This window comes from Quercus lobata, chromosome 8, assembly GCF_001633185.2.
Source record: "Quercus lobata isolate SW786 chromosome 8, ValleyOak3.0 Primary Assembly, whole genome shotgun sequence".
Classification (NCBI taxonomy): Eukaryota; Viridiplantae; Streptophyta; class Magnoliopsida; order Fagales; family Fagaceae; genus Quercus; species Quercus lobata.
The window spans coordinates 57,194,017-57,207,863 of record NC_044911.1 but is presented as its reverse complement, the minus strand read 5'-3'; the positions used below and the strand labels follow the sequence as shown (position 1 = coordinate 57,207,863).

General features: G+C 34.7%; 1 protein-coding gene and 1 long non-coding RNA gene across 2 annotated transcripts; one reads left to right on the top strand and one right to left on the bottom strand.

Annotated features, from left to right (window-relative positions):
* The first annotated feature begins 631 nt into the window (after positions 1-631).
* LOC115955999 (zinc finger CCCH domain-containing protein 21-like) lies at positions 632-8,610 on the top strand. The gene is made up of 8 exons (XM_031074438.1): positions 632-1,058; positions 1,145-1,229; positions 1,325-1,465; positions 1,563-1,651; positions 2,798-2,986; positions 3,147-3,277; positions 3,356-3,458; positions 8,220-8,610. Exons 1-8 carry the CDS (start codon positions 885-887, stop codon positions 8,403-8,405), a joined length of 1,098 nt encoding a protein of 365 aa, XP_030930298.1. The 5' UTR covers positions 632-884; the 3' UTR covers positions 8,406-8,610.
* LOC115956000 lies at positions 4,428-8,208 on the bottom strand. The gene is made up of 2 exons (XR_004084242.1): positions 7,219-8,208; positions 4,428-7,129 (listed from the first exon to the last, which is right to left on the bottom strand). It is a non-coding gene; the product is annotated as an uncharacterized LOC115956000 (long non-coding RNA).
* Positions 8,611-13,847: the final 5,237 nt, after the last annotated feature.

Genomic DNA, 13,847 nt, shown 5'->3' with positions numbered 1-13,847 from the left:
ATATGCTTGAAAATCATTAAATTTCCTTCACATATATAGATATATTGTTAATTTTGCTAGTTTTATAAATTTAATATCTATATTTAGGCTTTAATTAATTATTAAATTAATTATGACATCATCACGGTTCGACCTCGATTCGACCTCAAAAACCTTGAACCTCTCCCTTTTACGGTTCAATGAACGGTCTGGGTCTGAAAACCTTAATTCTAGTCTCCAAATATCCCCCAATTTGCCATCCCACCCATCCCAAAAACGTTGGGCTCTTATTTCACAACTCACAGGCCCAGCAGGGACATATCGGGCATTTAAACCCAAAAACAAAACAATCATCACGAAAATAATTGGATTTACTTTTATACCCCAATGATTTCACTCAATTTGCCATCCCACCCATCTCACAAAAACGTCGGGCTCTTATTTCACAACTCACAGGCCCAGCAGGGACATATCGGGCATTTAAACCCAAAAACAAAACAATCATCACGAAACAAATGGAGCAGCTATGTACAGCTTTGTTCACTGCAAATAATTGGATTTACTTTTATACCCCAATTATCTCACTCAATTTGCCATCCCACCCATCTCACAAAAACGTCGGGCTCTTATTTCACAACTCACAGGCCCAGCAGGGACATATCGGGCATTTAAACCCAAAAACAAAACAACAAAAAATCTTGCATACCCTTCTCCCTCATCTTCCTCCTCAGATAGCAGTAACATTATTGGCCTCTGTTAAATCCACTTAAAACCCTAATCACACTCTCCGACCAAATCTCCCCCCAATTTTTTTGAAAAATCAATTCCTATTTTCTCATTTCCCAAACAAAATCTCACAGATTTTTTGCTTTTGATTTTTTTTTGTTTCTTTCAATCACACAAATATGCCGCCGAAGCAGCAGCAATCCAAATCGGACGTAGCGAAGAAGCAGAAAGTCGTGGAGGACAAGACCTTCGGGCTCAAGAACAAGAACAAGAGCAAGAATGTCCAGAAATACGTCCAAAATCTCAAACAATCGGTCCAGCCCAAACCCGAAGCCGCCAAAGCCGCCCTTAAGGTTCGCGTTTTTTTTTTTTCCTTTCACTTTAATCGATTGCTGGTTCTGTTTGGTTCTGAGTGGGAATTTTGATTTGGATTGAGCAGAAAAAGAAGGAGGAAGAGAAAGCTAAAGAGAAGGAATTGAATGATTTGTTCAAAGTTGCTGTTAGTCAGCCCAAAGTTCCAGTTGGTATGTATGTTTGAGCTATTAACTTTTTTGATTTTTTTGGGGTTTATGTATGGAATTGTGTTTTTGTGATAGAGTGATTTGGTAAATTTGGATAGGTGTTGATCCAAAGTCTATATTATGCGAATTTTTCAAGGTGGGGCAGTGTGCCAAGGGTTTCAAATGCAAGTTCTCTCATGATTTGAATGTGCAGAGAAAGGGCGAGAAAATCGATATTTACAGTGATAAGCGTGATGAAGGTGATTTTTAATTGAATACACAATTATGTTTTTTTGTGTTAAGTGTATATTTCAGCTCTTATATGATTTTGATTTGGTGGGTGTTTGTTTATTTAAGACACTATGGAGGATTGGGATCAAGAGACACTTGAGAAGGTGGTGGAGTCAAAGAAGAACGAGTATAACCAGAATAAACCAACTGAGATTGTGAGTTCAATTATTATTTTTCTTTCAATACAATGTTAACAGTAGTAAGGTAGTTCTTGGTATTTTAGATTTTATGCACGTGTATGTATGAACGTATGTGCATGTTTGTGTGTACTGTGTAGACTGTAGGCAAATCTAGCAGCTACATTGTGGGGGTGTAGACTTGGCATGTTCCCTGCTTTAGGTGGGATGTTAAGTCACTATGCCGCACTAGATAGCCGAGTGCAGGTAGGTGTAATGAGATTTATTGTGGAAAATTGTCTATGCCCCTTCCAGAAGGAGAAGGTTTTTGAAGTAGCATTGAAAAATTCTAAGTTCTTTGTAGTTGTTTAATAATGCTGGAGTAATGTGAATTATTGAAGCCTATGTGAAAAATGCTGAGAGCTCAATTTTGGCAAATAGGGAGACTAACTATCTTGTCTTTGTGTGGGTTGCTGCTGCATTACAAGTTGAAGGTGACATATTGGCTCTTAGTCAGAGAGAAGGGGCTTTTGAGCGAGTGGAAACTGCCCCGTGTTGGTAGAATCATTAAATTATACTCATATTGTTTAAATGCTTATTTAAATCTGTATTTTCATAGGAAGAATTACTTCTTAATAATAATAACATTAAAGTTCTTAGTATATTGGCTCTTTTATGCCTTCTGTCTTGGAGCTGGTGGCTTGTTGGGAGGGATCTTTTGGTAAACAGGTTAATGGGAAGATTTGGAAGGCATTATCTGGTGAATAACAAGACTTCGTTAAGTTGAAGTTCTTGTTGCTAAAGACCCTTTTACAAATGGACTTCTTTTATGCATTATCTGGTGTCTTTGGAGGGAGATAAATGATTGTTGCTTTGATGGTGAAGAACAAGACTTGGTTAAGTTGAAATTCTAATTGCTAAATACCCTTTTACAATTGGACTTCAGCCTTCAGGCGAAAGTTTTTGGATTCTTTACACTTTATTTATTTATTTTTTTGAGAAAAGGTTAGGAAGGCTAGATAACTGGGTTTTGGTGTTCTTTATTTTTTTAAAGCTATTTTCTTTCTAATTTCCCCTCATTTCCTTTAATTTGAGTATGCTTCTTGTGTACTAGGGTAGTGCCCCCTTTTTCTCTCAACAAATCGAATTCTTGTTACTTAAAAAAAAAAAAAAACTTATATACAGGTTTGCAAATACTTTTTGGATGCTGTGGAAAAGAAACAATATGGATGGTTCTGGTCTTGCCCAAATGGTGGCAAAGAATGTCACTACAGACATGCTCTACCTCCAGGATATATTTTAAAATCTCAAATGAAGGCACTTTTGGAGGAAGAGAGTGATAAGATTCCCATCGAGGAAGAGATTGAGAATCAGGTAACAGTCATTTTTGATTTGTTGGCTTTTACTTTTCCTTTTAATCTTGTTATTGTGGTGGGAACATGTTTGTTTGTTTGCAGCTCCATCTGTTCTATTGTTTTCTTTGCTCTGTTTTCTATACTCAGTTCTTATAATTGTTCATCTGCAAAAATTTTAGCGTGCAAAAGTGACAACCACTACTCCAATGACTCCTGACCTGTTCTTCCAATGGAAGAACAAAAAGACAGAGGAAAGAGAGGCTGGCTTAGCTGCACAGAGAGCAGACAGGGCTAAGAATGACCGCATGAGGTATCATTCTCTATATGTTGCATTCAGTTAAATATCCCCATTAAACATGCTATTAATTTAATTTTCTGCCTGTCTTAGTGGTCGGGAGTTGTTTCTTGCGGATGCTAGCTTGTTTGTGGATGATGCTGAGGCATATGAAAAATACCAAAGAGATGAACAACTTGTGGCTGCTGAAGAGAAGGTAATTCTGCTTCTTTTTAATTTTATAAAATAAGAAGTGGTCTGAAACTATTGGACTTGAATTGATTTCCAAGATTGATTAACCTTTTCTTTTCCTTTTCCCCTTTCACCAACTATTAAGTTCTGGAATTTTTATGGTGCATGGTAAAAAAAAAAATTCATACAAATCAGTTATTATTATTATTTTATTACTATCTATCCAAAAAAAAAAACCTGATTTGTATGAAATGTATCTTTTACAGATGATTTGCCTTAATATGTTAGGTGACCATATTAACATGCTATGATAGGCTGAACAATGTGTTCTGTTTTAGGCACAGCTGATTTGTATGAAATCTTCTGTTTAATAAATTATCATTTTCTATTAGATATTTGCCACATAATCTGTGATATGCTGATTGATAATTGAGTCATAATACATTATTGTCTTACTAGCTGTTTCATCCTGTGGTATAAGCAATGCAGAAAGTTATGTGGTTGAATCTGAATTTTGATGTCACCACATCTGGCCAGAAACCTTTATGCCTTATATCTTTGGAATAGGGTTTAATGAAATGTGGAGTGTTCCTACTGTTTGTTATTTACTTATTCTGTACATAGTAATTAGAGTAGCTATTACTGCTTCTTGACTAATATAAAAGTTTTCACTTGTACTGGAGGGGTTTGTCAATGGATCTGCTCTTTTTAGGTATCATGTTTCTTTGCTTGGAGGCTTCTCTTTATTGAGTCTGAAGAATATCCTAGGACTTGTAAAATTTATAAATCAAATATCATATCTTATCTATCGCAGATCATTAGGAGATATTTTCAAAAGCTTAAAACAAGATTGTTAAGCAGTCCAAGAACCTAATCTTTCTAAGCAGTTCAAATGGCCCCTCCTTTTCTTGTACGTACTAGCTGGTGGGTGAGGTTTTAAGTTACTTAATGAAGTGTGTATAACTTACTATTTTTCTTTTTTGGAAAAAGAAGAAGAAGAAGAAGAAGTTATGCTTTTAGGGTTTGTTTTGGCTTCAAAAAGGCCAATGAGCTTTAGCTCAAATGGCATCTCCTTCCTTTGCTAGAGCAAGGTAATTACCAATGAGGTTGTGGTTCAATAGCCACCAGGTGCATATATAATTACCAATAAAAAAAAAATGAAGGCTTTCAGGTTGTAGAACAAAGAAGGGTTTTGAAAAGTGAGGGAATAAAAGGTAAGAGTGGCTGCTTCTTGAAAAAATAGGTTGGAGGAGAATTCTGATTAGTGGCTGTGATTGGGACTTTAGGCCTAATTTGATAGGCTATTTGACTAAAAAATTATGGAAAACTCGGGGTTTTAGGGGTTCAAATGTACAAGGGAAAAAGTATGCTTTGGGTTTGAAAATAGAGTAGAGATGAGAAATTTGACCTGAACAAGGATGATTGGAGAATAATATGAAGTGTGATCTTGGAAATTGATCTTGGGAATTTTGGAAAATTGCTAGGATAATTTTGACTTTTCAATAAACAAGGAATCTTAAAGATGATATTTATGAGCATTTCTTCTAAGAGGATAAGAGGGTAAGGTGATTTTTAAAGAAGAAATTCTTGTAAGAAATCTTACAGATGATTTTCTTGATCAGCTCTGTACACTATACTCTTGAGTAAGGTGATTTGCATGTAATTGATAATGCAAGAAAATATAAGGAATTATTTATTAAGTTTGGTAGTAGAAAGTGCATGTATGACTATTGTTCAATCAAAAGTAGGCTGAGATATGAAATTAAGAAGGAAATGCCTCATTTAAATTTGAAAGATGTTGAAGATGCTATAGAAACAACAATTTGGTTTGAGTTTGTAGAATTTTAAGGAGAAATCTACAATTTTCAAGCATAAACATAATGCTTAATATCCAAGACTGCATGCAAGGAGGACTACAGAGTAGAAGCAGCCAGCAGAAACTTCAAAACAAAGAGCTAAAGTTCCATAAACGGAAGCTGGAAAGCTAGAATAGGATGCCGACAATCTGAACAGCTTGCTGGAAAGCTAGAATGGCATCATGTATCCATGGTTACTCCCTTAGGGTGGGTCCAAAGGACCTTGCTTTGGTGAGGTTCCATGTCATCAAAAAAGAAAAAGAAAAAAAGAAGAAGCTAGAACAACTAGAAGAGCGGGTGGTAGACCCTAAACAACAAGCTTAAGAGTCAGTGCAGCATGCAACAAAGTCCAAACACCCAGAAAATTAAAATAAATAACTAAAGCAAAAGAGCCTAATCAGCACCTGAAGATGAGTCAAAACCTGCAAAAAAGAAACTCTTGAATCTCATGAGGAGGTGAATTGAGTAATAACATGACAGCCAATAAAAAGGGGTTGAATCTGCTATTGTCAGGGAAAAGAAATTGACAAATTAGCAATTGTTTAGCCTACTATTATGCTAAGTACATCTCAGCCAGCTACACATTATTCCACAACATGCCTTAGTTGAAACAAAAGAAGATTGTATGAAAAAAAGAGATTAAAGAGTTGGAGGGTGGCATCATTGGAACTTGGAAATTGGAATGTGAAAGATGAGATCGGTGCGTATGGGAATCACAATTCAAGTTTTAAATAATTTTGATTACGCATGGAAAAATAACAGATTTGATTTGTCATTTCTGATGACTTCAATAACATGGTTTAGAAGACCTTCCAATATCATCAATGCTATCTCTGACAAAAGAGTTCAGAAAATGAAATTGTCCATTTTTTGGGTTCTCTAAGGGGTGTGGAAACACATAAGAACTCTTGAATGGAAATTAAAAAAGGGATGTAAGTACAGTTCCTTCGAAAATGGTAAGATCCTTGATCTGTATCTCTTGACTTGGTTATAATTTCTCTATTTTTTATTTTTTATTTTTATTTTTTTATGAATACCAAGTTGAGTTCTTCTCCTACCCATATCGAGTTGAGCCTGCTGAGCCAAATCTTCTTCATGTAAAACCTGCTCTATTTAGATTGAGAAAATGTCTTGCAATGTTGTTCTAAGTATCCTGCTTAATAAATTGAGGACTTCACTACGTCAACATTTCAAAACTTGAGGTTGTGTTTTGTCCAGCCATTGGGAGATTGATGTAGCCATCAAAGAGTTTGAGGGAAAGCAAGATTAAAAACTAAAAGATTCGAGAATTGTGGCTTAGTTTCAATATGGGGTCTTGTTGAAGCCTGTCATAGTCTACTCTAGTTGTTATTGAGTCTTAATATTAAGTTTGATTAGGTTAGAAATTCGTTGGTTCATCTTAATTAAGTTTTACTAGGGTAAGGATAATCTGGTATTTTCTAGAATGGGCTGTAATAGGTTGTACCAGAGGTCCATAAGTTCGATTTTATGTTTTGTGTTGTGTTTCTATTTGGTTTAGAAGTTATTAATTACTTCTGTTTGTTAACAGGAGTCCTACTCTTTCTAGGAATGGATTGGCAATAGCCTATATATAAAAACTTCTATGTAGTCAATAAAATGGATACAGGTTTAATAAAATTCTAGCATCTTATTCCAGGTTTTGAGGGTGTGATTGTCTTCTTCTTCCCAAGTGTGATTGCTTAGAGAATCTAGTTGTGATCGTCTTCAGTTTATCTTTCTTTGTTTCTACTTCAATTCACTGTTTCGATGTTGAACAAGCATCAAATCCCTCAAGATTCATTCAAAATCCAATCTTTTATTACCTAACCTTTCTCAAAACCTTAAATTCTAAACCTCACTCAAGAACCCTTAAAAAGAATTTTATTTAGTGCTGAATTTCTAAAAATCCTACGTGACCTTTCTCAAAACCTTAAATTCTAAACCTCACTCAAGAACCCTTAAAAAGAATTTTATTTAGTGCTGAATTTCTAAAAATCCTACGTGAAAATTGGTGTAGGAGCCTACTAAAGCTTCCATTTTGTGCCACCTAACACTTGTGGGAAGCAATGGTAGCTGTTGCTTCCAGAGAAGCATCCTTGTGGTTTTTGACTGAACGCATTAGTAGCTGCTTTTGCCCCAGCAAAACAGTTGTAAAGGTGCCAAAAGTTTTTCTAAAGGAAAATTCCTGAATTGATTAATAAATAAATTCCTGATAAAACCCAATAAGAGTCCTAATACTGCCAGAAGTTTTTGAAAACAATAGAGTAAATATAAGAAAGAAAAATTATGCTCAGGAATTTTATGAAATTCTAGATTCCCTTGCACGTTAAAACGCCCATAACTTATAAACCAATGACTTAATTTAAGAAACCTTTTTTAACCCTGAGACACTTCTAATGACTCAAATGAAAAAACTGTTTTAACCTTAAGACACTTATAATATAATAAGCTTGACACCATATTGACTTTGCTTCAATTGGATGTAACATGTTGGCTCCCTTGTAAAAGCAAGATGCAGGAGGATGAGGTCACAAATGCAAGTTCTTTTGGGCTTGTGTATAACTTATAAAAAAATAAAAATAAAAATAAAAAAAACCTCCCAGTTACACATTGGAGTTATTTTGCATTGTTTAGTGTTTACTGAAAAATGGACTCATACATCATTGATTGCAAAAATGCTGCTTTAGTTAATTGTTTGATATCTCATGATTACATTGCATATATACATTTTTTTTTTTTTGAGCTTCTGTAACTGCTTAAGTTGCTGACTATACAAACCTTTTATAATTTGATTTCCAAGATCTTTGCTAAGACATTTGGATGTGTTTTAGTTCGAAAAGGAACTAAATGTGCAAAATGCAGTTGTTCAAGTGTGCTGTACATGTGACTTTATTAGTCTTACTGGAGTGTTTATTGTGTTCAAATTTTAGGTTAAAGATGACTCAACAGCAGGGGAACCAAGCACCTCAACCAACACAGTTAATGATTCTGAAGAGGACCCTCTTGATGATGACGACGACGATGAGCTGGACCTAGATGAGTTGAATGAGCTTGAAGCAAGTTTGTCAAAAACATCAATTCAAATACGTGAGCCAGGTATTGAAGCCTCATCTTGAGAGGGAGATCATCATTGGCAACTTGCCACCGTGGTTTTACCAAGGGATTGTGAGATTACGAATCGGCTGTCTGATTAACTGTTGTATGGGAAATAAACTATTTTTATAAATAGGGATAATGCGTCATATGTGCACATTTTATTGCTTGGAATGTGAGATTCTGTGGTATGGGTGGAATCCAAATTTTGGTTTAGTTTGCCCCATTCTGACTTGGCCCCAACACACAAAAGACACTGCTGTTAAATATAATTTATTGTGAAGTGTGAACACCCTAATGCCACTATAAGAGCATTCTCATTAAACCTCTCAAATGCTAAAAATCCTATTTTTTTAGCATTTTTGAGATAAAAACACCACTCCATCAAACCGGCTAAATCTTAAAATTTTAAGATTCAAGCTACAGTGCAATCTAATATTTGAAACCGCACTGTAACTATAATTGTAAAACAAAAATTATTTTTTATTCACCCCATGCTCTCTCTAATCTATCTTTCTCTTTCCTCTATCCTCTCTCCACTTCTTTCTTCTCTCTTCTCTGTTTGTGCTTTGTCAATAAGTGTGCTTTATCGATGATTGTGCTCCGTCAATGGTCATGGGTCGTGGTCTGATGTGCTCTGGCGATTTTGTGGGTTTGGGTTTGTGGGTTTGAGTTCATGGGTATGGGTTTGTGGGTCTGGGTTCGTGGGTCTACGTTCTATGGGGCAAGTACTTCGAGGTTGGCGGCTACGATTGCAGGCTTCTCGTGTATCCGAAAGGAGACTCGCAAGCTTTGCCAGGGTACATCTCAATCTACCTCCAAATCATGGACCCGAGAGGCACTTCTTCGTTGAAATGGGACTGCTTCACTAGCTATCGCCTTGCAATCGCGAATGTTCACGACAATTCAAAGACTATTCACTATGATTCCTGGCACAGATTCGGGGTGGTGGGTTTTGGCTGGGGTTGAGATCGAGGTGTGTGGGTGGTGATTGAGGTGGGTTGTTGTGGCTGAGACATGGATCTTGGGTTTGATGGGTTTTGCTTGCCGTGGCCGTCTTGGGTTTGATGGGTTTTGCTTGCCGTGGCCGTCGTGGGTCTTGAGTTTGTGGGTTTTGTTCGCTGCTCTATCCTCTGCCTCCCTCTCTTCCTCTCACGGTGAGCCTTCTCTCTCTCAAGTTTAGTTTAGTTTTTTTTGTTGTTGGTTTTTTTTTTTTGGTTGTTGTTGGCTATGGTGTTGATTTTTGGATGGATGCTAATTGTGGTGGCAGTGGGTTGGCCATGGGTCTGGGTTTGCTGTTGAATGTTGATGGTTTATGGTGGTGGTGGTGGTGGCTGATAGTGGCTAGCCGTTGAGAAGAAAGTGGTGGAAAGAGAGAGAAAATGGTAAAATAAAAACAATATTATTTATATGAAGTTGTAAAAAAAATAGAATGTTTGATGTTTGGTGGATTGTAAAATGGTATGTTAAAATTGATAAAGTAGGATTTTGGAGTGGTAAATGCTAAAATATTTAGCATTCTTGATGAGAATGCTCTAAGAGTGGAGTGGTAAATGCTAAAATATTTAGCATTCTTGATGAGAATGCTCTAAGAGCATTCTTATCAAGGGTTTAATAAATGCTAAATGCTATTTTTAGCAACAAAACCACTAAAAACCCATCTTCATCAAGGATGCTAATCTTTAAAATATATATATATATATATATATATATGGTGATGAAAGCTCACTGTAGCTCCCATCTTAAAATATATATGTATATATATATATATACATATTTTATAGGGTTCTCTTTCCTCTTTTCTTTAAAAAATAAAGAAATAATAAAGAAAGTATATTTTAATGAAGTGGTAAAAAAAATATAATATTTTTGATGTTGGGTGTATTGTAAAGTAAGTTGTTAAAATAGATAAAATAGATTTTTGAAATGTTAAATGTTAAATTTTTTGAAATCTTTGATGAGGATGCTCTAAGTATTTTTATTTTTTGATGGACCACTATAAGTATGAGGATTTTATCTATTTGTTTTTTAAATAAAGAACGATTATTCTGAGGACACATTTGTGTTATAAATTGAAAGGTATACAAGATGTTTGCACCAATCAATTCTCATTGTTTATCAGATAAATACTTTAAATGGTCGAATCTCTATTTGTCGATTCTTTTCTTCTTCATCCTATGGCGATCGACTTAGCTAGATTATAGTTATACCACCCTGTTTGCCTAATTTGTCTTCATTTAACTAACCATATCGATGTGCATTGCTGCAATTGAAAATGTTCATTGGTTACTTTTGAAAATAAAAAAGGATCTTTAATTCTATATTCTTTGCAACCCCATTATTTGCTATGGATTTCTATTCTTTATATATAAAACCAATAGCCAATGAGTTTCATCATTCATGATTCATGAATCCAACTCCATAAATTGCAATACGTCAATTCGACAATAGTGTGAATGGAAGTATGAAGTCTGATGCATTGACTATTGATGTTAACATCCCCCACCCTCACGCATGGGCATGCAAATATGCCCTGTTTTTTGGGGCCAAAGTTACTGATATTGTCCGCTTCAGCTTAGCTTCATTGACCTAATGCTAAGATCTATGGTCAAATTAGACGCCATGAGAGAATGACAGGAAGTTGGGTAGCTTTTCAGTATCCCTGACTGTTACATGCCACATGTGCTAAGGACAAAAAATCAAATTGAAAAATATGTGAATGATTCTGATAGATTTTGACTTTGGACTCTTTCATTACAGAAAATATTGATCACATAATACTTTTCCTTCTTATTAAAGGTCCATTTGGTACTCAACGTGGCATTCATTTTGGACCACTGCACGTGAAATTACATGATATAAAGTAGATCAATTGACAATAATAATCTATAAGATTAAGAATTTAATTCATGATCAATGATGATGTATGTGTAGAATAAAATCCTTGAAAATATATATTTTTTTGGGCATATGAACTTAATAAAGAAACTTGGCTTGCACTCGAAGGCACTTTTAAAAGAGTGGCATGCACTTCTTATATTATCTTTGAAAATCTAGATTCTAGATTATTTGGATAAACAGGACTAATGAAACAAGCTTGCAGGCCCTTTCAAAAATCAGAAGCAGTTAAATGTCGTTGTACTAACTACTAAGTACTGCCTAATCTACATTGCCCTGTCAATTCTCAGTTTTATTCTGTGGTCTAATTAATTGATTAGAGTAATAGTCAACTATAAAATCACGTTTTGACAATGTGTGTATTTTTTTTTTTCCTACTGCGTTCACATACAGAGAATGTAATTCACTGATCCCACATTTTGATGTGAAGTGTGAACACCCTAATACTTTCGATCCAAACCCTACGGTCCAAGCTTGATTTCGGGAAAAAGGACAACAGTCCAAGGCTTGTAAAATAAAATACATGCATTAATTTTCAGGCTGTTTGTGTTTGATGGTTTTCTATTTCCCATGGCACACAATATCTTACAATGGAGCAAAAACCACAAGAGTCTTCCTCTTTACGTTTGAAAAGGTTGAAAGTTTCCCACATTATGAGAGGTCATAAAAATCATAAAGAGAAAAAGAGAAAATAGAACATTTGTTGTCCATATGTTAAGTAATATTATATTTCATCAAAGAATTTGATCTTGACCAACCTCTATCCATTTCGCTTTAAATAGCTAAAGACTTAAGAGTCTTAAGTTAAGACTCGTGTTAGAAATTGATGACAGTGGAAGAACCTAGAAACACGTAACCACTAATTATTATGGTTCAACCGTTCAAGTATTTGAATAAAAAACCTAAATTTAAAGATAATTCTTCATGCATATGGCCAACTCATTTAGAAAATCCTTTGATGAGAAACATACACGTTTATATATATATATATAGATTAGGGTAAGAATCCTTAATGTTTAAGGTTGATTTCCTTTTATACTTATTCCATAATTTTTTTTAAAAGTTATTACCAGATATTATATTACTGTCACTTTTTGTTGTTGATATAAGATAGAAATTTTACTTTAACCTAATTTAAGTGTATGTGTGTATGAATTTCCCTCTTGAAAACTTTAATCCTAACTTTTGCTCTCCCTATATCACACAAGAATTTTATACTTGTAAAATAATCATCACATCAAAAATACACAGTAAATACTGTCACCTTTCAAAACAAAATCTTTTACATTGAATCTACATATGGTTTCTTCTATTTTTTTTTACCTAAGAAGGTTCATCACCCATAGTTTTGCTTAATGTCAATTTGGTAGAGCATATAAAAATGGATATGTGGGGCCTAGTTTACCATAATTATTGTCGGTTTAATGTGTGCGTTGGTGGATATATACAACCCAGTTAAGGAACCTTATTCCCTTCATGCAAGTGATGGAAGGCAAATCAAGTGGGGACTCACTCACTCAATTCAAATCTTGATCAGACTCACTTTCTTTCTTACATCACAGGCTTTATGTCATGCATGATGCATATGTAATACGTTAGCAATCCATTATCCAACTTGCTGGCAAGGCTTCATTGTCAAAAGTGTTTGATTTTATCTAGTATGCTCTCCAGTCTCCAACCCTTAAGGATTGAAGTGTCGCAATTGTTGAATTTTACATGCCTATGTTTTATGGCTTGGTTGTGTGTGGAGTCGGTGGCCCCCATAAAATGCTCGTTTTCTAGAACGTAAAATCAAATTCTTTCTCAAAATCAAATTCTAATATAGTTATATACTAGTAATTAAAAATAGTTTTTTTTTTTTTTTTTGGGAGAACCTAGTAAAAATAGTTTAATATAGAATAATTGAATAATTCTCGTATGATATACCACAGTGATAATTAAAAATGAGTTGGCCACAGCTTTCAAGGCCACAAAACTTAATGTTTTTGATTATTTTTCTTTAGTTGTTTTGGTTTTGGATACTTTAACATAAAAGTCCTGAGATTAAATTATTATAGAAGTCATACAATCTTCATAAAGAAGATGCTTTAATTTTCTTTTGAAAAAAATTTGTACTAGGATAGAAATGAAGCAAAAACCCAACTAGAAAGAGAGGATAAGATTGGCTGGCTTTATTTGTTCTTGGTTGTCCAGCTAGCTCTACACACAGTTGTCTTATTCTTGAAAAAAACAACAACAACGATAATGAGATACAGTTGTTTCTTACAAGCACGTTTAATTGCATTGTCCATGTCATTTCTATTTATTCAACTTTGTCATACTTAACGTTTAGCCCCCATCTGTGAGCTCGAAAAGTAAGGTTTGAAGTAGTTGTCCTCTAGTTTGGTTGGACTTAGAGGAGTGCTCTCCAAGTTTCCAAAAGTCCAAACTATTGTATGCGATGGTTTTCATTTTTCACTATGAATAGAACATTCTGCCGTTTACATAATTATGAAAACAACAACAACAACAACAACAAACATAACTAGTTGTCAAAAGGATAAAAAGTTAAAAGTAACTACATAAAA

Excerpts from the sequence above, each read along its gene's own strand:
- LOC115955999 (XM_031074438.1), top strand. The coding sequence starts at position 885 with ATGCCGCCGAAGCAGCAGCAATCCAAATCGGACGTAGCGAAGAAGCAG. Across the intron at positions 1,652-2,797 it reads AGAATAAACCAACTGAGATT|GTTTGCAAATACTTTTTGGA; the intron begins GTGAGTTCAATT and ends ACTTATATACAG. Across the intron at positions 3,278-3,355 it reads GCTAAGAATGACCGCATGAG|TGGTCGGGAGTTGTTTCTTG; the intron begins GTATCATTCTCT and ends TGCCTGTCTTAG.